This window comes from Cydia splendana, chromosome 2 (genome assembly GCF_910591565.1).
Source record: "Cydia splendana chromosome 2, ilCydSple1.2, whole genome shotgun sequence".
Classification (NCBI taxonomy): domain Eukaryota; kingdom Metazoa; phylum Arthropoda; class Insecta; order Lepidoptera; family Tortricidae; genus Cydia; species Cydia splendana.
In genome coordinates, this window is record NC_085961.1 from 4,848,278 (window position 1) to 4,871,300 (window position 23,023).

At 37.7% G+C, this 23,023-nt stretch overlaps 2 protein-coding genes across 2 annotated transcripts in view; one reads left to right on the forward strand and one right to left on the reverse strand.

The window, feature by feature from the left end:
- Positions 1 to 3,714: 3,714 nt before the first annotated feature.
- On the reverse strand, positions 3,715 to 4,871 carry LOC134799047 (small ribosomal subunit protein bS16m). The gene is made up of 3 exons (XM_063771453.1): positions 4,663 to 4,871; positions 4,353 to 4,512; positions 3,715 to 3,883 (listed from the first exon to the last, which is right to left on the reverse strand). Exons 1-3 carry the CDS (start codon positions 4,777 to 4,779, stop codon positions 3,759 to 3,761), a joined length of 402 nt encoding a protein of 133 aa, XP_063627523.1. The 5' UTR covers positions 4,780 to 4,871; the 3' UTR covers positions 3,715 to 3,758.
- Positions 4,872 to 10,330: 5,459 nt separating this feature from the next.
- Positions 10,331 to 23,023, forward strand: part of LOC134802801 (trichohyalin-like) — a 99,611-nt gene continuing 86,918 nt past the window's right edge. The window contains exon 1 of the mRNA XM_063775522.1: positions 10,331 to 10,595. Within this exon, the coding sequence (XP_063631592.1) occupies positions 10,473 to 10,595 (123 nt within the window). The 5' untranslated portion in view covers positions 10,331 to 10,472. The remainder of the gene's footprint in view (positions 10,596 to 23,023) is intronic.

Consider the following 23,023-nt stretch of genomic DNA (forward strand, 5'->3'; position numbering starts at 1 on the left):
TGTGACTGATTTCCATACTAAAAGTAAAAATGTACAACTGTCTATCATATTGCGTTTTTATATCGAAAAATTTCCGCGCTCGCTTCGCTCGCGTTTCTATTACTTTCTAAGCTATGATAAAGGTGACATTCGGGTGGCGACTGCAACAGCATTAGGTACTCTGTTGCAACATTACTGCTGCGGCACTGTCAATTTTCGTGATAAAATGATGTGACTGATTTCCATTCTCAGCTGTAATGCGGCAATGAACTTCTCTCAATTTACCAAAAAATCAATGTAATCTTGATGACCCTAGGGAGAGGGGGCACCTAGAAATGCTTAGGGCATCAAAATATCTTAATCCGGCACTGATTGTTAAAAATTGTGTAATATACGGAACCCTTGGAACGCGAGTCCGACTCGCACTTGGCCGGTTTTTTATATAAATAGAACCCAGTACGGCAACGGTTTCACCATAGTATGTTTTATTATAATAGAAAGAAAACGACACGTTATGCATTTTATTATCATTGTATTTATATTAATCAAAAAATAACAAAGGTAATATAGGTATCTACCTACCTACAATATTAAATATCTATATCGGGTGTGTAATGTTTAATATAATTATAAAAAAACTATCATACATTTGTTATAACGCCATTTGATATATTATTGTATGTTATAATGTAATTTTCATTATACGTTTCCTTTATTATATAGTGATTTCATCTAAACTGTCATTGATATAATGCCTAATGTAATATAATTTTCAAATAGTATATAGACATGTTTTATAATGACATTTGTTATATTATATTTTTGTATAACGTAACACTTCATACAATTTTATCAAGTATATATACATATATCGTATAACATTTTTTGGCATATTTCATTGACTGATAACGTAAAGTTTTACATACTTTTTATAACTAGTACGCAGGCCTACTGCTTTTGCTAGCTATTTTATTGTAGGGAGGTCGCAGTTCTAACCTAACCTAACTTAATTTTTCACGGATTTCGTTCTGCGGGGGCCGCAGTTCAAACCTAACCTAAACCACTTTTTTGATAGAATATTTTATTCTACGGAGGGTCAAAGTTCTAACCTAACCCTCCTTTTGTTAGGTAGTTATTCGTTTGTGCGGAGTCGCAGTTCCAACCTAACCTAACCCATTTATGCCATGCAACTATTATGCTACATAAATAATTATGTGATGTCACTTGTTATAACAAATAATATGCTTTAGAGTATGTAATAATTATGGCAATGTATATTAGACGAAGTGTAAATATACCTTATGACCATTATACCAATAATAACATTATGTATACCGTTAATTAGGTATTACGGTAGTATGCCATTTATTACGTTATTCAAAATAACGATATATCAAACTATAATATATGAAAAGTAATTATAACAAATGTAATGCACCCATCTATAATTAAATCGTCTAGATGAAGTGCCGGTGGATTAAAACCCACTAGTCTACCTCGACCTAAGAACCACAATATAGAAATAACATGAGCACAGCTTCCTATAGTGCGTCTACCCGTATGTGCAATAGTATTGCAATATGGCTTCTATCAATAGGGCAGCCACCCTAAAAATATTTTTTCTAATTTATATTTTACGACTTTGTCAGCGTAACTGATTTATATATTCGTGTCAAATTTAAACATGAAAACTAGAAAAAAGATTTTTTATGGTGGCTGCCCTACATTAAAGTGGGGATGAAATTTTTTTCGCTTCCACCCTATAGTGTGGGGTGTCGTTGAATAGGTATTTTAAAACGAATAAGGGTCTCCAAGAACCAGTTTTAGATCAACTTAATATTTTCGGAAATAGTCGATCTGAAAGAAAAAAAGTTGTGTTTTACCCTTTAGTTCGCCTAATTTTTGAACCATGGGTCCAAAAAATATGAAAAAAATCGTGAAAACAAAGCTTAGTAAAGACTTTCAAGGAAAAATATAGCGAACCTAATCGGTATAGCTGTTTTTGAGTTTTGGCGAATAGTCTATTTTGACAGACGGGTAACTACGGAACCCTACACTGAGCATGGCCCGACATGCTCATGGCCTATTTTTTTTTATTTTATCAGCAGGTCGCTTAGCTTGCTTACTCTAAGCTAATTTTTTTATTTATGATGAACAATTACAAAATAACTACGTTTTCTTAAACCGTCTATTTTTTATCACTTATTTAACTTTAACAGCCTGTTGCTCCTAAAGTATTGATCGCAGAGTAAAAATAAAAATAACCAAATTTGTAGTAAATTTTATGTTAAAACTTTTGTCCTAAGTAATTATAATGTTATTCGTACAGATATTCGAGATATGAGCAAAAATATGAAAAAAGGTACCTTCAACCCCCCTCTACACCCCCAGCACACCCCCTACCCTCAAGGAATAGTATGGTTTAGTATGTTTATCTGGACACCACGAGGTATACCTGTACCAATTTTCACAACTACACGAATTATTTCCGCAGATTTTTCTAATTTGTTTAGGCTATAAATTTTGAGTGAAAATCACCGAGCGCCGGTTTTACTTTTTAATTTTTTCTAGTTACGACAGCCAAGATGGCAATGATAGTTCCGTTCAGCCAAATAATTAAAAAAGTTTGTTGGTGAAACATCGTATTATACTTGGTCAAGCAGATCTTGTCAGTAGAAAAAGGCGGCAAATTTGAAAAATGTAGGCGCGAAGGGATATCGTCTCATAGAAAATTTGAATTTCGCGCCTTTTGTTACTGACAAGATTTGCTTGACCATCTATATTTAGCATTTTATTTAGATGATAACAAATAGATATCTGCTTTATATCGTGTAATAATATTTTTTGGACGTAATAAATGTTTAGTGGCGAAATAATATTTTTTTTGCACCTTGATTGGAGAATTTTGCACTTTTATTTTATTGAATATATTAATAATCCTTCAGGAGAAGCGCTGGTGGCCTAGCGGTAAGAGCGTCCGACTTTTAATCCGGAGGTTGCGGGTTCGAACCCCGGCTCGTACCAATGAGTTTTTCGGAACTTATGTACGAAATATCATCTGATATTTACTAGTCGCTTTTCGGTGAAGGAAAACATCGTGAGGAAACCGGACTAATCCCAATGGCCTAGTTTACCCTCTGGGTTGGAAGGTCAGATGGCAGTCGCTTTCGTAAAAACTAGTGCCTACGCCAATTCTCGGGATTAGTTGCCAAGTGGACCCCAGGCTCCCATGAACCGTGGCAAAAAAATGCCGGGATAACGCGAGGAAGATGATGATTAATAATCCTTCAGTTTATACTGAGATTGGGCCATTTTTATATTATTTTTTTCCCCGGACGTGTATTTATACGGTTTTTAATAATGCCGGGAAATAATTAAATTCAATTAGGTGTTTCCTTAGGCCTTTGCCCAAAGGCACACAGAAGCAGTTACTGTAGAATGTAGATTAAGGAAAACTGTAGATATAGTATAAAAAAAAATGTACCTATTCTGAAATAAGGCTATAAATAATAAAAATAATAATAAAAAAGGCGTTTCCTCACAATAAAAGTGGCCAGGTTTTCCCCGGACTCTTTGAAAACCCCCCTCCCCCGGATGGCCTCCAAACTAGGACAAATCCAGGGAAACCCAGACAGATGGCAGCCCTAGCTGTATTGCTTATTGCACTTGAGTTTTACAAGTTGCGAGTGAAAACTCAAATTAAATTAGGCAAGTAAGTATAAAATCAAAAACATATATATTTACACTATTTATTAATCTAACAATCTAAATAAAGTAATTTAAGAGGTAGCAGGAGCGCTGGCTGCCTTTTCAGCCTCCTGTTGTTGAGCCAGCTCCTCTGCCTGCCGGTTCCGCCATGCAGTCATGTATGAGCGCGGGTGGATTGGGAAGAAGCCGGACAAACCTGTAATTTAGTGTAAGTCTTAGGCTTTGCCAATGAGGTAGGACATCACTATTTAGTTTATACATGTTAAAAACCTTACAAAATTATAAATGTGAAAGTAGGTTTTCGCGGGCCTGGTTTCTGCAACTCGACGTCATATTATTGCGCCTATTTTGCATGTAAGCTGAATGTAAGTGTAATGTGAAACTTCACACTTAAACATCTAAACCAATTTACACAAAATTTGGTTAAGAGATTGTTTATTGTCCTAAAGACAGACATGAGGGCAGAGGCAAGTTTTCTAAATGGAACTAGATATACTTAAAATTGACACCTGATTCTGGTAATAGATGGTCTGATTTGGAGGGTAAAATAAATCTGATTTACCTTATTTAAGAATGAAATGGCTAAGAATTGAAACAATTATAATAATTTTGGATTATCAAAATAAAATAATAATTACAATCACAGTTTATAAAACAGAACTCACCTAATAACTCGGCTACTGGTGGTGTAACATGAGCCCCCTTACCAAGCCAATACTTCAGTCTTTCCAGATTCAATGCTACTAATTTCTCATTGGACACATTTGGCATTGGGTCAAAGGATCCTAATTGTTCAATCACTGGTTGTGTAGTCGTTCTTTTACGCTGAAACAAAACAATTTTATTACTATAAGTAGTAGTAGTAGTACTTAGTAGATTAAATTTATAGTTATTTTAGGGTTTCTTCGTAAAAATAACTTAAAAGAATAGGGTAGTAATAGGGATCCTTTTCAATATACGTAAATCATAACTTACATGAGTTACGGAAATATGAAAGAATGGTCTGTTAGTACAGCCATGTCGGACCAAACGTATGGATTTGGCTGCTTTGGCAAAGTACCGACCAGTTCCACTGGCTGGTGGCAGCGGCATTTTCTATACAAATACAATGAATATAATATTCAAATATTATTTTCACTAAAAGCAATTTATAACCTCAAATTTTATAGATATTTGACAATGACAGCGAGCAGACGGATAGGTATGTTCCAGTAGATACGAATTTGATAATAAACCTAACAGCAAAATTGTCATTGAAATATACATTTTATACATTGGCATTAGGGCACATATATGAGAAACAGTTTTAACGATTATCTGCCCAAATCACGTAATTGACATAATGTGTAACCTAATACGCTATTCTGGATATGTTTAAAACTGGTCAATTAATAAAAAAAAGGTTTTACGACGGCGATTTAAACGATAAACGGCTTATAATAGTCTGTCAAGGCATTTCCGTCAGAAGAAATTTAGAAAAAAGCGGCATTAAAAAAAAATGTAAGCACGAAGTGTTGTCGTCCCATACAAAATTTGAATTTCGCGCCTTTTTCTACTGACAAAGTTGTTTGACAGGCTATATTTTTGCGTTGCTGATTGCTTTTTTGTATCGTATACTTAAGGAGAATTATAGAGTTATCAAACTGTACTCGGGACTTAATCCGATTCGATCCGGGATTTCGGGTTTGATAATGTTTAATAATCGTGAAAGTTTACATCAGTATTATAGAGTTAGGAGCGAAAAACAGGTTTCGTACATTTTTTTAGAAGCCCCGAACTCGTATAAAATAAAATAAAAATCAAAAAAATTTAACGGTATAGATAGCTATGATTAAAATACATCAAATTGTGTAAAATTATTTACTATAATGTCAATATCCAGGAAAGAAAATGAGGACTACGTTTGTATGGAGAATCGACGTCCCCTATCCTCAAGGATATTGGAGCTTATTTCCTAATTCTGGACCTTACTAAGTTGGTAATGTTGGTATACATATCGCGTAAAACTGTTCACCCTATAGGTTTGGGCGGTACTTTAATAGGTATTCTAAGCTTTCAGGCACCTATTACATAATAGTACATCGGTGGCAAACAAGCATACGTACGTTACGTGCGTTAGACCCGTCTATAAATGTGAGTTAATAAACATACGTACGGCCCGCCTGATGGTAAGCAGTCTCCGTAGCCTATGGACGTCAGCAACTCCAGAAATGTTACATGTGAAGACTAAAGAGGTACATGCCCGTTGCCGACCCTTTTAAATCTTTGTATGACCTGAAAATAACTATATTTACATCGGTCCCGTCCCGAGCTTGCTCGATCGCCCATGAGTATTATCGATAAATAAACTCTACATCTCTCGACCATGGATCGATCGCACAGTTTTGTGACGTTTCATTGTCAATTGTTACGCGCGGCAGTGGCGCCCGCGGTGTAGTGTCGTGGGCAGTGCTTTCATTCATTGGACCCGCAGGATGTATAGGGATGGGACACAAATTATCGATAAACGCGAGATGCTTGTCGATGAACAGCGCAGATTTGGTGGCGCGGCATTGTGAATTGTTAAGTGCAGCATTGAATGGGACATATTCTATGGATAGACGTAGTCATCTCATCGATACATCGCGCAGGTTTAGTGACGTTTAAATTTTCCTCAGACATAGATATTGGCTACAATTTTAATGGAATATTCTGCAATTCAGCAGGTTGTTCAAATGTTCTTCTGGTTTTTGCTTATACTTAATTAGGTAATACAGCTTGTGATGGAAAACCAATACCTATTCGAGAAATATTATCATGTTTCGAACGAACGGATAACGTTGTTACAGACGTTACAGTCATTAATATACACCCTAAAATGGATTGTGTAAGCAAAAGTGACCAAATATGAAACGTCAACCGCAATGATAAAGTAAAAACCTACGACACAAGTCCTATAGCAGACCTATAGCAGAGTCCTCTGGTGGGTTGAAATCATACTTAACACCTACTTAGTTTACCTAAAAAAATAAATCTACTAAATGGTAATGCAAATCTTGTACCGATATCCGCAACAAAATCGGTCAATCTCTTTTATAGAACAACCAACAAGCACAAGCAACCTAGCACTCTACATTTACCCCCCTTAGGTAACTATTCATAAAATTTTACAAGCCTCAAATAATTAGTTTCTTATGTTTTATCCCTTTCTGGCTTTCTAATTGACGCTCTAGCACGTTAGCGAATAATTTAACGCTACTAGTCATGTTTAAAAAGTCAAAATGATGTCCATGATTTAATAAAAACTTTTCCTTCCATCATAATCCATATCAACATTCTTCCCAAATCTTATCGACACACACAACCACATCACTAAAACTTCCCAATCGCTACAAGCTGACCGACATACGTCGACCTTACTACAGACAGGGAGGCACATACCCTAACCTATGCCGTCAGACAAGGACGGAATCCAAATTGGGTCACGGGTCTACCGTCTTAGGCTGCCGAAAAGCGCTGAAGCGCTGAAAGTGTTACAATAAAGGCTATAAATAGATCTAGGTGAATGAGTGCGGGACTATGAGATCCTGAAAAAGGATTTCAGAAGGCTTTACGGGAAATTGAACTGCATTGAATTGTTATCGGGAAAAGACGTTAATATTAAATGGGCATGGCTAATAATAGAAGTAAGGTTTGCGGAGGCTTATTCTAATAGTAATAACAGGTTATGAATTTGATCCGCATGAGTTATGGATATTAGGTATCACAGCAAAGAGAATGTATCAACAAGGACGTTTGTGGTTGAAGAAATATATCACTTTTAGGGTTCCATACCCAAAGGGTAAAAACTGGACCCTATTACTAAGACTCCACTGTCCGTCTGTCTGTCACCAGGCTGTACGAACCGTGATAGCTGAAATTTTCACAGATGATGTATTTCTGTTGCCGTTATAACAACAAATACCTACTAAAAAGTACGGAACCCTCGGTGAGCGAGTCCGACTTGGTTTTTTGATAAACATTACCTACTTAACCAGCATGTGCCTAAAAAGAATTATTAACCTTACTTGTATTTATTAAAATATTGACACATCGCAACTTTATTGCCTAGACATTAAAGTATGTACTGGGGGCCTAGCCATGATGCCAATCGTTTGAGCTACGACAACGAAACGCTTTCTGTCCCTATGACTCTTACATATTAGTGCGATAGAGAGTCATATAGCGTTTCGTTGTCGTAGCCCAAGCGATGGCATCTTGGGTAGGCACCCTGTACAAATATTTTTGGTCTTTTATCCGTATCGGTAGGTACAGATTTTAGACCTCTACTGTACTAATCCATTTACCTACCTTTCCCCAAGTCCGTCTAACCCAACTTTGCACCGATTTGATGTGAACAGAACAAAGTGAAGGAGTGTCATTAAACTCATTATAAATATTATAATACACCTACTTCATATTGTTATATTAATTCGACGTTAATGATGAAATTGAAATGGTCACATTGCAAAGTCAATGCAGAGTTATTGGTTCGACTATACACGGTGGCCAAAAAATAAGTGCATTCCCGTTGCCAGGGAGGTTTTGGGATTAATTTTTTTTTCGCGTTTTCGGGGATTGGTCCAATAGTAAAAGTTGCTCAATATAATCCCAAAACCTCCCTGGCAACGGGAATGCACTTATTTTTTGGCCACCCTGTATATGTCTGTCCATAGTGTCTATTCTGTCAAATAGCTGCTGGCGGAAAGGTTCTTGTGGCGATCACAACTCATGGGAAGAGTCCAGAGACACCTTTTTGTGGTCCTTCCACAGGAAGGCCCCCAAAAGGTGGACCGTGAATGCGGACAATATTCTCAATAGTCGCTGTGGATATCCTTACTTCCAAGGCTCATTTAGACGATGCGAGAACTCGCATGCGAGTTTCATTACATTGCGGCTTTTGATTGGTCGGTTGAATTGCACGTAACCAACAGACCGCAAATGTAACTAAAATCGCATCAGCCCTTAGAAGGAGATTGCCTTTGTCCTGAGGTGGACGTTTTTTGGATGGTAAAAATGATGTCTATAACATCGTAAGACCCACCATACAACATTTCCGTATTATTAATTCGAACCTTGTATGTAAATTAGGATTAATTTCGTTTGTTTGAAAAAGCAATTAAACAAAAGAAAACGCTACTTTATTGGTTTTTTGAAAAGTTTTAATTAAATTTATCTCTTTAAAAACGGAAATTGAGTGTACAACCTGTACATAATTATTGTGATGCACATAGATAGAGTCATTCGAGACCAATATGCCTAAAAATAACTTAGGTATTTTTAAATCATAATAGTCTCGGATGCTGAAACCATTTTTATAAGTCGGCGTCGCATTGATTTTAGCCAATAATAGCGTGCTTAAAATAGAAAAGTCGCTATTGAAGAACTAATTATTGGTTATGCGAGTATCTCTATGTACTCGTAATTCAAGTTAATTGTATATTATACTTCCAGTAACTAATTATAGGTACCTACCTTCTTACCGCATACCAAAATTAAGTAACATAAGGTTTATGCGAAGTTAAAATAAGGAATATCGAAATCACTAATCCTTATAAAACAATTTCACCCGCCGCGTCTGTGTGTTTGTAAGTATGTATGTATGTTTGCGATAAACTCAAAACATACTGAACGGATTTTCATGCGGCACCTCTCAATAGGTGATTCTTGAGGAATGTTCAGGTGTATAATTTGTTAAGATTTTGTGTAATCCGTGCGAAGCCGGGGCGGGTCGCAAATCGTTAATAATCTTGGAATATAATTATTGACAATTTTTATTAGCTGATAATTTAGCGGCTGTTCATACATTTTTTGTGCTTTAACTCGCACTAATCAATGTGTAAACAGGCCCTTAATTGTAACTTAGTACCTATATCTCTATCTGATGGCCTCAATCTTGATAGACACTGAACAAATGTTGGAACTGGATCCTCATCTAAAAATTAGACATCGGTATTCTTTCCTTTGGGGATCTGCCCTTTAATTTACATTCTGAGCATGACCCATTTACTTAAGCATAATTTTAAACAGGTCAAGTCAATAATTGCGGGTAGGTAACAAAGGTTATGAAAGAATTCGAAGTCGATTCACACAAGGTCGCCAGTATGCACGACACTTTTCTTACACCTCGTAACCGCAACCGCTATTACGCACGGCCCGCGTATTGTATCATAAGTAATTAACGTACCGCTTCCTACCCGAGATAAGACCGCTTGTGAATCAATCGCTAGTCGCTGAGTTGTGGGAGCACCGCGCACGCGCGCTGCGCCGATCGATGGGCCGGCGCAGCGGCCGGGCGTCAGTGGCCGCGCCGCCGCCGCGCTGTCCAGATGACCCAGTGAAAAGGCAAGCTGTATCTTCGGGAATACGCCGAGGACGAGCGGCCGCCGTGCCGGGAGGAGTGGCGCCGGTCGGAGTGGACCGGCGGCGCGCGCGGCCGCCTGCCGCAAGTAGACCGCTCTCCCTCGCGGCGCAGCCCCTACCTCGCCAGGGACGATGAGCCCTCGCCAGCGCCGGACGAGCGCGGGCGCTCCGCCTCCGCCGGCGCCCACCACCGCGCGCGCCCGCGCCCGCTCCGCTACCAGTCCCTGGAGCGCGACTACGACCGCTCCTACGCGCCGCCGCCGCCCCCCGAGGATGACTACTACCGGCGCGAACCTCCCCCCCTCTTCCTTGGAGAGCTGCAATCTCAGAATTCCGATCTCCAACGGGAGCTGGGGAACCTCAAGAAGGAACTGGAATTGACCAATCAGAAGCTCGGGTCCAGCATGCACAGCATAAAGACCTTCTGGAGTCCCGAGCTGAAGAAGGAGCGGGCGCTGCGCAAGGAGGAGAGCGCGAAGTACAGCCTTATCAACGACCAACTGAAACTGCTCAATCAAGAAAACCAGGTCAGTCCCTTTCAAACTTCTGTAATCCTAGTACCTCTCGGAGGCAGTACATGGTTTCAGTTCCTTATATAATGAAATAACTCTATAGTCAACTGCTTTCTCGGGATTAAAGGCAGCAGATAATGTAGGTATATATGTAGTAAAGAAATATCCTAACGCAATGGCAGTGTTGCCTTTCTTGTACATATTAGGTTCCTCAGAAACCTCAAACCTCGGTATGTGAGTCACGTCTTTCAAGTATAGAGATATTTTAAGTAACGTGGTGGCCAAAACTAGAACTATACCCACATTTCGCTTAAAGTAAGTCGAAAATTGTAAATTATAAGCGAATTAACTAGTAAGGTGTAATGTAGTTTCTCACCGAAGCAGACATTTTCATTACGAATAAAAAAGCTATTGAACGTAAGGATAGAGAAAAACCAGGTTTCCAGGTTCCATTAAATAACACGGTTAGGTACGAGTATGTGTCAGTGGCGGCATGTCCCATTTCCATAAAGGCCATAGCCTTCCATCGGCATTCCTATGTCGGGACTAGTCAGCACCTTATTCTACTAATCTTGGAGACAAGAAAAGCCGCTAGCACCGCTATGTAGTTTTACAATCCAAGGTGGCCATGCAGTATTTGAGCAGTCATGTGGTCAAGATCTGAAGCTGTCTGGAATCCGCATTCGCTTCTTGCAACTGACTCGTTCTGGGTTACTCTGTGCATCGTCAATCTAGAAGCCTAACTTTTGATGATTAGTGACGTACCTAACTATTAACAATGTGTCCAGTGGCAAATTCCATTGCATGGATGCATTAGGGGTCTGTGTTCACGGCCTCTCGATCAAATTAGAACTCTTCTCGGGCCAGGGGCCCGTGGCATTTAACACTTTAAGGATGACTCACTCCTCATTTTCTATGACGGCTGATCGGTGATCACGTGCTGGTGCTTTCCATAGAAAACGAAGCGTCGGAAGCTCCGGCCCGGCCCTGGCCCGGTCTAGCGTGTTTCATCCTTTACTTAGCGTTTTTATAGGTACTTACACTACTGCTGATGGTCTTTTTGACAAATGAAACCGGCGACAAATGTTTTAATTATCAGAAACTAAATTTCATTAGTTACGTTACATACATCGTCAGGGATAAGGATCGTATAAATTCGCTTATAAACTTTTACTGTCTATTCCCTAAATCTGGTTACTTAGGTAGCCATAAATATAACCATTACACACGAGATACTTTTACTCGCATTTTATTATTGTCACTTCTCTCCACTCGGCAGGAATTATTATGCGTAACGTACACTGAACTCGGAGTAAATATCTATGGAGTAGAGACGCGCACTAATTTCTATCTGAAAAATTCTGTCGTTTTTGGCGCGGGGGACGAGGTAACGCACACAAATAATGTTAACACTAATGCATTTTTAGCATGCGTCGCTACACACGCACACGACAAAATTATCAAACACTAGCAAAAACTATATTCACACAAGTACAAGAACAAACACAGACAACCCTGTCCGTGAACGAGATGACGTCAGTTCTAAGTAAACCTAGATAGTGCGAGGGACGCGCCGATAATATTGTCGATACAATTGACAATGAATTTTAATTTCTGATTTTATCAATTATAATAATAATACAATATCAAGTCTTTGTACCAGCATTTTACTAACTTATGATGATTTAGATGTTATTTCTAATAGTTTGTTAATTTGTTTAGGGCGAATGTTGCAAGCTGATATAGAATGATTTTTTATTATCAGTTCATTAGTTAATATTTTACATGTTGGTTTACTTCTGAAAGCAATGCAATATACTATCGAGCATGCAGATCTGATGACAGAGATGGAACGCGGCCATAGGATGTCATTTAAGGGATATTGAGTAGGGGATAATTAGTATATATATCGGCGGTAGATCGTAAAATCGGGCATATCGAGATATTCCTAGGCATATCATGAAACGCCGCCATTTAATAATCTGCCTTTTGCATTTTTTGCCACGGCTAGTGCTGCATTCTATGTGGCATTTGGAGCAGAATGCGTAGGTACTAGGTAGGTACTAAAATCATACGCTACCCAAACACGTACTATAAGTAGGCTGTCAAGCCATTTCAATGGTTATCATTTGCTAAAATTAGGACAACCTACTTATTCGATATGCCTAAATGTTGAGGTTTGAACGGTATGGCTGGTGGTCACTAGTCAGATCATGACATGCCGGCGTTTCACGATCTGCTTAGGAATATCACACCTTGAAGTTAGCACGATATGGCTGGTGGTCACTAGGCAGATCATCATCTGCCTAGGAATATCACTCCTTGAGGTTTGTACGATATGGCTGGTGTTCGCTAGGCATCATGACCATCTGTATATTATTCATTATGTTTATATCGATTTTACCGATATTGGTTTTTATGGTGTCCCATCACTAATATTGGTACGGTGATACCAGAGTAATAAATTAAAAGTGCCTATTTATGGAAAGTGACAGCCGTAAATACCTTAAATTAATAAAATATTTGACATGTTAAATAAAAATATATAGCTGGTCAAGCAAATCTTGTCAGTAAAAAAGGCGCGAAATTCAAATTTTCTATGGGACGATATCCCTTCCCGCCTACATTTTTCAAATTTGCCGCCTTTTTCTACTGACAAGATCTGCTTGACCAGCTATATGTAGAAACTAAAGGAAAAATTAATTAAAAAAAAAGAGTCTATCGGTAATTTTACGTTATTTAGGGGTTGTGCACAAATCACGCGAGATGTTTTCGACTACTTTTTGATACCCCGTCCCCCTTTTCTTTATTGTTATAGATCTATTTATTTGATTAAATAGATTAGGTTGATATGAAACTAAGGTGTTATATAAAAATAATGTGTTACATAAATTATATGTGACGTCCCACGGATAAAGGTACCTTATGGGGGTTGGCGCTTACGCTATTATTAACACCGCTCCAATATTATTGCGGCGCCATGCGACGTAAGCGCCGGCCGCCATAAGGTACCTTTTTCCATGGAACGTCACATATAACAAAAAGCAACGCAAATAGGGCATATTACTGCAATGTTCTGCCGCCAGAGTGATGTAGCACTAAGCTAGCTAGTAAATTTTCTCTTTTCTCTTTATCGCTCAAATATGCAATAGTGATAGAGAGGTTAGATAACGAAATTTAAATTTTCTTGTTCCGCGGCGGACCCCCAGATTGTGATGGGTTGTGGTAGTCGCGCCCCCTACGCAGAGTTCCTATTAGAAATTCTACTCGTACCTAATTAATATTTAGAAAGTCTTCTTTAGAATTACCCTAAAATAGATCTAATATCATATCACTGGTATCACTGTCAGATTGACAATGTTTTTTAGTTATTTGCAAAGTTAATGCACTATTTGATAATATTTAGATGTAATAGTACTTACATATGATAAGAAACGTGTTCTTTTTGTAGACTAGACGTTTCCGATCTCATTTTGCACGAGAAAACGCTGCAATTCGGCATTTTCGGCTCCTATCATTCCGCTTAGACTGACGTTTGCTGAATGGCGTATGACGTGTGGCAACTAGTTTTATATAACCTCCTTGACCGGCGGCCGCGATCTTTTTGCAGAGGGGAACGCCTGTTAATGGCCGCTCCATAGATATTTACTCCGAGACACTGAAAGATAAATAAAAGTAGTAGGAGCATTTTTGGCTAGGATCAGGTAAAGGGTAGAAGGGTCATTTATAACACAAAATTTCGTCAGTGGTCCAAAGTCATTCATCGTTTGCGATATAAATAGATTAGATTTACTTATTCTGAGACACACGAAAAAGCCGCTCCCATACATTAGAAGTTACGTTCTCTACAATACATAAAACTAGGCATTCACATTTACGTAACATATACCTAATACCTATATAGATAGCTTAAAACTACCAGAACTAATATATATATATTAGTTCTGGTAGTTTTAAGCTTAATCTTTCAACTAGTCCGTATTAGCTGACCACAATAAGTCTTACCAACCGCCTCAGTTAAAAACGGTAGACCTATCAATGTGCCAAAGAGAATTTTATAAAATTGCATAGTTCCTGCACTTTTATTGACAAACCTAACAAACCTTACAGTTAGTTTAGATTTCTATGACACTTGAAATAGACGCCAATGAGTGACCTAAATGTTAAATGAGACAGTAGTGTTGGTTAGACCTCAAGTCCTTTGAGTCCTCTGCATCATGACTCGACTCAGTTTTTCAGACTCTTATAACTAAGTCTAAACTCGTTCTTTTCAACTTGTTAGAGACTCGAGTCTTTTGTAGAGACTTGAGTCCTTTTCAGAGAACTCTTGATTTTTTTACAAACAATTTCATAACAACATACAATAACGCCTAATTTATTTGACGTAACTGGTGACCGAAGAGCTGGCGGCTACCTCGCACAACGTATCAGCATTGCGATACAGCGAGGAAATGCCGCCAGCATCCTTGGTACAATGCCTCAGGGGCTAGATTTAAGCTAGTTATTAATTTCGTTTAGTAGTACCACTGTATATATATTGTATGTAAATAAATGATTGTTACATTTATTTACTGTTTTATTTAGGAAAAATCTATTTAATTGTTGACGGAGTCTTTATTTGAAGTCTCGAGTCCTTTTGAGTTGCTCATAAAAAAGACTCAACAAAGGACTCGACTCGGGACTTAAAAATCTCGAAAGTTTTTTAAGCGCAGAGTCTCGTTAAAACGAGTTGATTTCTTCAAATTCAGACTCCAATGACTCGAGTTCCTACCAACACCCTGAGACAGTCGTCAACAGTTAAGAACATTGAGTCCCTAATCTGAACGGGAACTTTCTAAGTGGAAAATTGCATGAGCATATCTCATGAAAGTTTCCAGAAATATTGGAAATTTTTGAGAATGTTCTGCTATAGTCTGTATCTTTTTAGGTATTAAAAAAAAGTAAACAAACAATTTGTACATTTTCGGGCAGTTATAACATTTATTGGTTAATCATCCAAATACGAGTACAAAGCCGCCTGGATCGGTCACTGAACGACCTGACTTTAACCTACCTGCATTATTTGATCATGTAATGTTTTCATCCACCCTCAACTGGCTTAAGCCATTTGAGGGTAGATTTTGTTTACTTTTATTTAAATACCTAAAGATACAGAGTAGGTACCTATAGGTAGAGTAGGTAGACCGCATAGACCGGAACTTGACGCAGAGTACACGCAATGACGTGTCTTACTTACACCCTGCTCGGTGTGTCAGCGTCTATTAATTAAGCGCTGGTGTCGAGATCGCTTAATTTATTACGTTCATGACGTTAAGTAATTCTTCTTGGTGCCTACTAAATAGACAACTTGATCACTTTTTCATCGTTAATTATGACATCTTTGAGACGCTTCATCTATCAAAATATTGTTAATTCATCATCTAAAAGCTTCTTTATCGACAAATTTATTAGAAACTTAATAAAAATAAATAATACATTTTATGGTTAATCATAACCAGTTCTTCAGCCTTGGTACCTAATCAATCTACGAAGTACAGTGAAATTATTTATAGGATTTAATGATTTTCTTTTCTTCTTAGATTTCTCATGTTAAAGGGTTGCAGGCATCGAGCAACACCGGCTTCCGACACGTCGGAAGGGAGGGGCCCAAGCGATATCTCACCGTACAAATCTTTCTGCCATTTTTCGCGGGGGGAAAGGTGCACACAGTCGCACTTCTCACACACTTACATACAAAATCCAATCTGTAATGACGACACAAAAGCATAGAAAATCACACACGTCAAAGACAAATCTTGCAAACCTCGATCTCTTTTTGTGTACGGACGAGTGACAAGTGTCACAACACGTACACTAACACATTTTCGTTGAAGTATGTTATTGTATTCTGAGAGATGAGAAGTCGGATTTGTCGCTCGACCGATCCGCAATTTGTACTGAGCGAGCAAAATCGATAAATCCAACAATTACATGAGACTAAAATATAATAATTGTGTTTGAATGTAATTAAACGTATGATATGTAAAAAAAATTATTACATGTGAAATGTAACACTTCTTTTTTGTAAATTTGATGTCCCCGACCTCTTTTTATAACAAAAAACCGAGCAAACAGGCATTTTTGTGCGACAGTGTTCACGCGCGCGTCTGGACTCGGTCTAGTGAAAAATCCAAGTGCAACTAGTTTTGTTACCCGCGCTAGATTAGATAGACGCGCTAATCTTGTACCTCGGCAGAGGGGAAATAGTGCGAATGCCGCCTCCCTTCCGTGTTGCTCGAAGGTTGCAGGTTATATCAGCACATTTTTTTACCACTTTCACCACCGATATTCCAACTCCTCTATTTTGCCTTTGTTGAATAACCTTTACATACATATTGAAGATCTACAAATACATACAAGCACCATTGGCAACACCTATATATCATCAAAACTCTTGCAAAATCTTCTTCCACTAAATAAAGCACGTACTAAATGAAGTCATTCATTGAAAAATAAGTATTCCACATAATAATAAGAAACACTAAAGGATGAATTCCAAGGACTTGGAACGGCGAAGGAAAAGTAAGCGACCGAGCATCCATCCTTGTGGAACGCCCCAGTAAGCGTCTCATTTGCATGCTACGCTTGACATCGATTCAGGGGGAATCCTTCGGGAATTTTTGTATAAAGCCCTTTATGATGTCCTATTTTCTGACAAACAATATTAAGTATACCTACATACATATAATGCTCATGTACTTATGTACTGAGATGACTCTACAAGGAGGTAATTTGAGAGAACAGAAAGATGGCATAGTGGTACCATGTAGTAAATGGTGGTATTGTAGGTAGGTATATCGATGAATTCGGATCACTTTGTATGGAAAGTTTCGAATAAACTAAGCCGTTTCATTGCTTAAGGGCGTGGCCCTAATTCCTAATTTAACCTATCCTGACTGAATTTGTAGTCAACTTTTTGCGTTTTTCAGAACGATTTTTTGCTTTATTATATATAACAAGCGCTGGTGGCCGAGTGGATATGACGCCCGACTTTCAATTCGGAGGTCGCGGGTTCAAATCCTTGCTCGTACCAATGAGTTTTTCGGAACTTATGTACGAAATATCATTTGATATTTACCACTAGCTTTTCTTTGTTTGCTTTTTTTGAAGGAAAACATCGTGAGGAAACCTGCATACATCTGCGAAGAAATTCAAAGGTGTATGTGAAGTCCCCAATCCGCATTTGGCTAGCGTGGGGACCCCCAAGCCCTCTCGCGCATGAGAGGAGGCCTGTGCCCAGCAGTGGGATGTATATAGGCTAAGTTATTATTATTATTATATATATAACCGAGGATGGAACGCACGAATTTTGACACTTTTGACCACCACACACATAAAGAGAATAAAGAGATCCCTGAATATCCACAAAACGACAATCCGATTTCGTTGTTTTTCTTCCTTACACACATTTAAGCTTTCATAACATTGTAACTGGGCACGTTGATAGTAACACTATCCATTTCTCCATCTTTGCAACCCTCCGAGACGAGACGAGCACCCTCCAACCCCTTAACCCCTACATGGGACCTCTTTCACGCTTCCTGTCTAACAGAAATGGAAGGAAAATAAATTCACGTCCGTTATCGCGTTTTTATAACGTAAAAGTATGTTAAGTAAGTACCTAACTCTTTTGAATACACGCGGAAATAGGTACATATCTACTGTTCATTTTGTACGCGATATAATAAAATAATTTCACTCCGAAGTGAGCAATTCTCAAAAAGATTATACTTTTCGATCACATCTTAGATTTTTATAAAAATTGGTATGGTGGTAGAGTAAACGAAGCTGAACATCTTCAGCTTCATGTACTTTACCAGCATACCAATTTTTATAGAAATCTAATATGTGATCGAAATGTACAAACTTTTTGAGAATTGCTCGAGTATGAGTTAGCAAAATGCTGAATACTTTTTTTCTAGCACTTAAACGTGGAGTATCCTAATAGGATACTCCACGTTGTGCAAACTTTGATGAAATGATGGATAGGATAATCCTATCCATCATTTCATCAAAGTTTGCTACGTCATTTTTCTTATCCTAAACAAACAGAATTATATAAACCTACGCTTTGGATTATTTGCCGGTAAAACAGATTTTTATTGGATAGTTATTTTATTATACCTAGTTCGAACAATGAATAATTTATTACTTACTTAAAAAATGATAGAAAATATAAATTACCTATCGCGAATAAAGAAGCTCTTAAATCTAGGAAACATTGTGTATCACTCAACGAAGAGTGTTGGTTTAAGTAACTGATTAATTATTAATTAGGTAGAAATGTTGCATTTGAAATTAAGTTATTTAAGCACCTTACAAAAAAATACTTCTGAACCACCATAACCGAAAAACCATTCCTATGAATGAATGAATGAATGTCACCAAAAAAACTGGTTATAAGAGTATATGCCACCTTATCACAGTCAGTTACGTCTTCGAAGATAGGAAAAGGGTTAATTTTAATACATCCTTAATCTGGAAGTAGCACCTAAAAACTGCCCGATTGATCTTAACAGTAAGGTTCATTTACCATTGGGATACTTAGTCCATTAAAACGAGGCACGTACATACTTCGTACACAAAAAGACGTAACTCTTCGTTTCACCTGCAAAAGTACGACTTTCTACAGAAATAGAGGTTTGAAGGGTCGCACCTCCCTTCTAACCAGATTTAATACCTACTAAAGTTTGTCAACGTCTCTCGGAGGGACCGAAATTCCCAAATGAAACATCACTGTAACTTTACCACGTATTATGCTTTGGGAAATTAAGCTTTAGCAGAATGGAACTGAGGTTCCTTTTGCTACTCGCGAATTTTGGAAAATACTAGAGTCATAGACAAGTTTTGTTTCAAAGAGCATGGGGAATCAGATGAAACTTGGCAAATATGTCGCGATAACACACAATATCTTAAATTCGGTGCGTGTTAGACAAAATTTTCCTTAATTTTTTTATATATACTCTGTATCTTTAGGTATTTAAATAAAAGTAAACAAATAATTAGTACATTATCGGGTAGTTATATCATTTACTGGTTAACCAACCAAATACAAAACCGCCTGGATCTGTCACTGAACGACCTGACTTTAATCTACATTATTTGTTCATGTAATGTTTTCATCTACCCTCTACTGGCTTCAGGAGCCATTTGAGGGTAGATTTTGTTTACCTTTATTTAAATACCTAAAGATAGACTATAGAAAGAAAACATTTTTCTGTGAGTGAAACAATTGTTTATGGTTCAGAAGCAACCAAATAGAACCAAATATTAAGCTTCTTTTGTAAACACACCAATATACATAGGTATAGTTGAATTATCGAGAAGATGGAATTGCATTTGTAGTGGTTGTATGCTGATAGTACAAGAAAATAGAAAATTCAAATATAGAATGCCTGTAAACAAACAATACTACTACATATGCAATTCCACGCTCTCGATGATTCAACTATACAGACGGACATAACGGAACTAGTAAGGGTTTAGGTCATATTGGCTACGGAGCACTAAAATGTTAAAAAACATTCAACCATACTAAAGATTAAACACAGCCCCCTTTTTGAAGTGATATGTACAACTGGATAATTAGGTAACTAAGTCTCAGAACTTTGACAGTCGGTATGGAAAAAACAGGGATACATTATCGAACCAGCCTAATCCCATTTGTCATACGTCACTCGCACATTGCAGAATGCGTCATTTTCAGGCTTTATTATAAGAAGTAGGTAGTCTCTAGGTCTGAAGATACTACTATATTATTGTACATATAATATATGTGTACAATAATTTTAATAGGTACATTACAGTCATTTATTTTAGGTTGTACTAAATAGTTTAATAGTAAGTTGTTTAATGGGACTGAAAAACACGTACCTATTATAAGTAGGGTTGCCATAATCATCATCATTCATCAGAGATGATTTTGCGGCGCGGTAGTATTAATATACGGGACAAAAACGGGACTGGTAAAAATATGGGACGCGATATACGGGACGTAGTACCTACGTGTAGGTACGAGTTATTTATTGCTAGAGATTGAAATCGCAATTGAAAATAGATTACCTATAGAGCGAAATTAAGTTGTATTCAGTCGGGACTGAATACAACTTAATTTCGCTTCCTTTTTATTTGTTCAGAAGCCGCGTGTTTCTTATACTTTATATAAAATGGTTCATGAATGCTGTTTACATATAATATTCAAATGAAGGCTACCGAGATTTAGGAAAAGTTTGTCTTAACAAGTAACATATTTCCTACGCCCAATTTATTCAGATTACTTTTTACCATTTTTGTTTAAAAGTTAAACAAGTAGGTAAGTAATCATAATAAAGGTGAATTTTAAGACACGTTCGAATTTTATGAAATGGAAAATTAAAGTGTATTTTATTGAGAACATTGGGCAGCACAAGGTAAAGACATTGAATAAACCAATTATAAATTGATTATTATTTTATTGGGTAAACAGTAAGGTTACTAAGGTTACCTTAAGTACAACGAGATTAACCGCGTTCTGCGCAAGTATATTAATTTTGGATTATTTCTCTAGATTGCTTAGAGCTATAAGGTCCTCTGGGCGCTTACCCAAGATGACAATCATTCGCAGAAAAGCGATACAAAACGCTATCTGACTCTATCGCACTAATATAAGAGTGATATAGAGACAGAAAGCGTTTCGTTCTCGGAGCGCAAACAATCGGCATGTTGGCTAGGCTGATCTGACAGTAGGTATCCACAAAGGTATCATTTATTTCAATCACTACTATATACTAGTTACTTATACCACGTTCCCCTTTCCCAAACATAGACGTTGTTTAAGGAGCCAATAATTGTTCAAACTGGGTCAAAGGGCGTTTGTGTGTGGCCCGATCGTTTTACCCACGCAGGCGAAAAACGTCACTAGTGCATAGGAAATAGATGATAATTTCGCATTCGTATGTGTGTTGTTGTTGTGTGTGTATAGTTCCTTTAGAAATGGCTCAACAAAACAAATGAGCAATTTATTGATCCGACCATGCGTGACTGTTAGAAAGCTTTGAAATGTTAAAAAGTTACGGTCGTTTTAATGATTAGGTACACAATATAACTGAATATTTATTACTTTAGGATTTATTAGGAGCAGCGGCAGGATAGTTAACTTAGACTAACTAGAACTAATAGTGCTGTAATGCACCTCCTAAGACCCAGAATCATTTTTGCAGCACTTGGAACCTTCTTTTATTCCATTATAGTTCAAAATTCGATTATAATTTGTTTCTTTTTAAAGGAACTCAGGACTTAGGAGGTTAAACACCGTGTTTTTTTTTATTTACGTTAATTTCGGTGTATGGATACCTACGTTTAAAGAAACTAAATGTTAATTTAAAAATAATGTTTGTTGATTTTTTTTAAGTAATTAAATGTTGCATATAGCGTTGTTGTAACTTATAACACGGGCATTACATTCAACTCAACCAAACAATTGAAAACTGTGACATATATCAATGTCATTTCGAACATCGATCGTCTGAACATAGGAGCAGATGTATTATTAATTTTGTGCTGATCATTTAAACAATAGCCAATAATAAATAAGTTTAAATAAATATTATAGATTTCCCAGTTGCAACCCTACTTAGTCCTATAGGTCCGCTTTGGCAACGTAATCCCATGGATTGGCGTAGACAAACTTAAATTAATCTACATAATTCCTTTAAACGAGCAATCTATCTATCTATATATTCAGCAATTCTTGTTTATTTATATATATGTATATTTCGGGGATCTCGGAAACGGCTCTAACGATTTCGATGAATTCTGCTATAGGGGGTTTTCGGGGGCGATAAATCGATCTAGCTAGGTCTTATCTCTGGGGAAATGCGAGTTTTTGTATATATGTTTTCCGAGCAAAGCTCGGTCTCCCAGATATTTAACATTAATCATAGCTTAATCGCCGCCAAACAACGTTGGCACGGGATCTGAAGTGGGACATAAAAGTCGTGCAAGTAAGTAAAGCATTCCTTGGCTTTCAAACCTCATGAATGTTTATTACGTGCACGCATGAAGATAATATGAACTAGGTCGCATGGATGACGTGATAAAAAATAACGCTTAGAGCATTTTCCCTCGGTAATCTGTCGATTGCCACTTGGGAGATCGGGCCAACTGTACTGGCCGCGTAGCCAAGATGCCAATCGCTTACGCTCCGTAGCGATCGGAACGCAACTGTCACTGTCACGCTAATATGGAAGAGTGATAGAGAGACATAATGCTTTTCGTTGTCGAAGCGATAGCGATTGTAACCTTGGCTAGGCCGGCTGATTCTTGAGAAGTGTGGAGCGGTTTTCAAGTGTTTTGCGCGTAATGATTTCCGAGGGTCTACCGCGAAAACCGGAATTGGCAAATTGCGGGGATCTTTCTCTTTTACT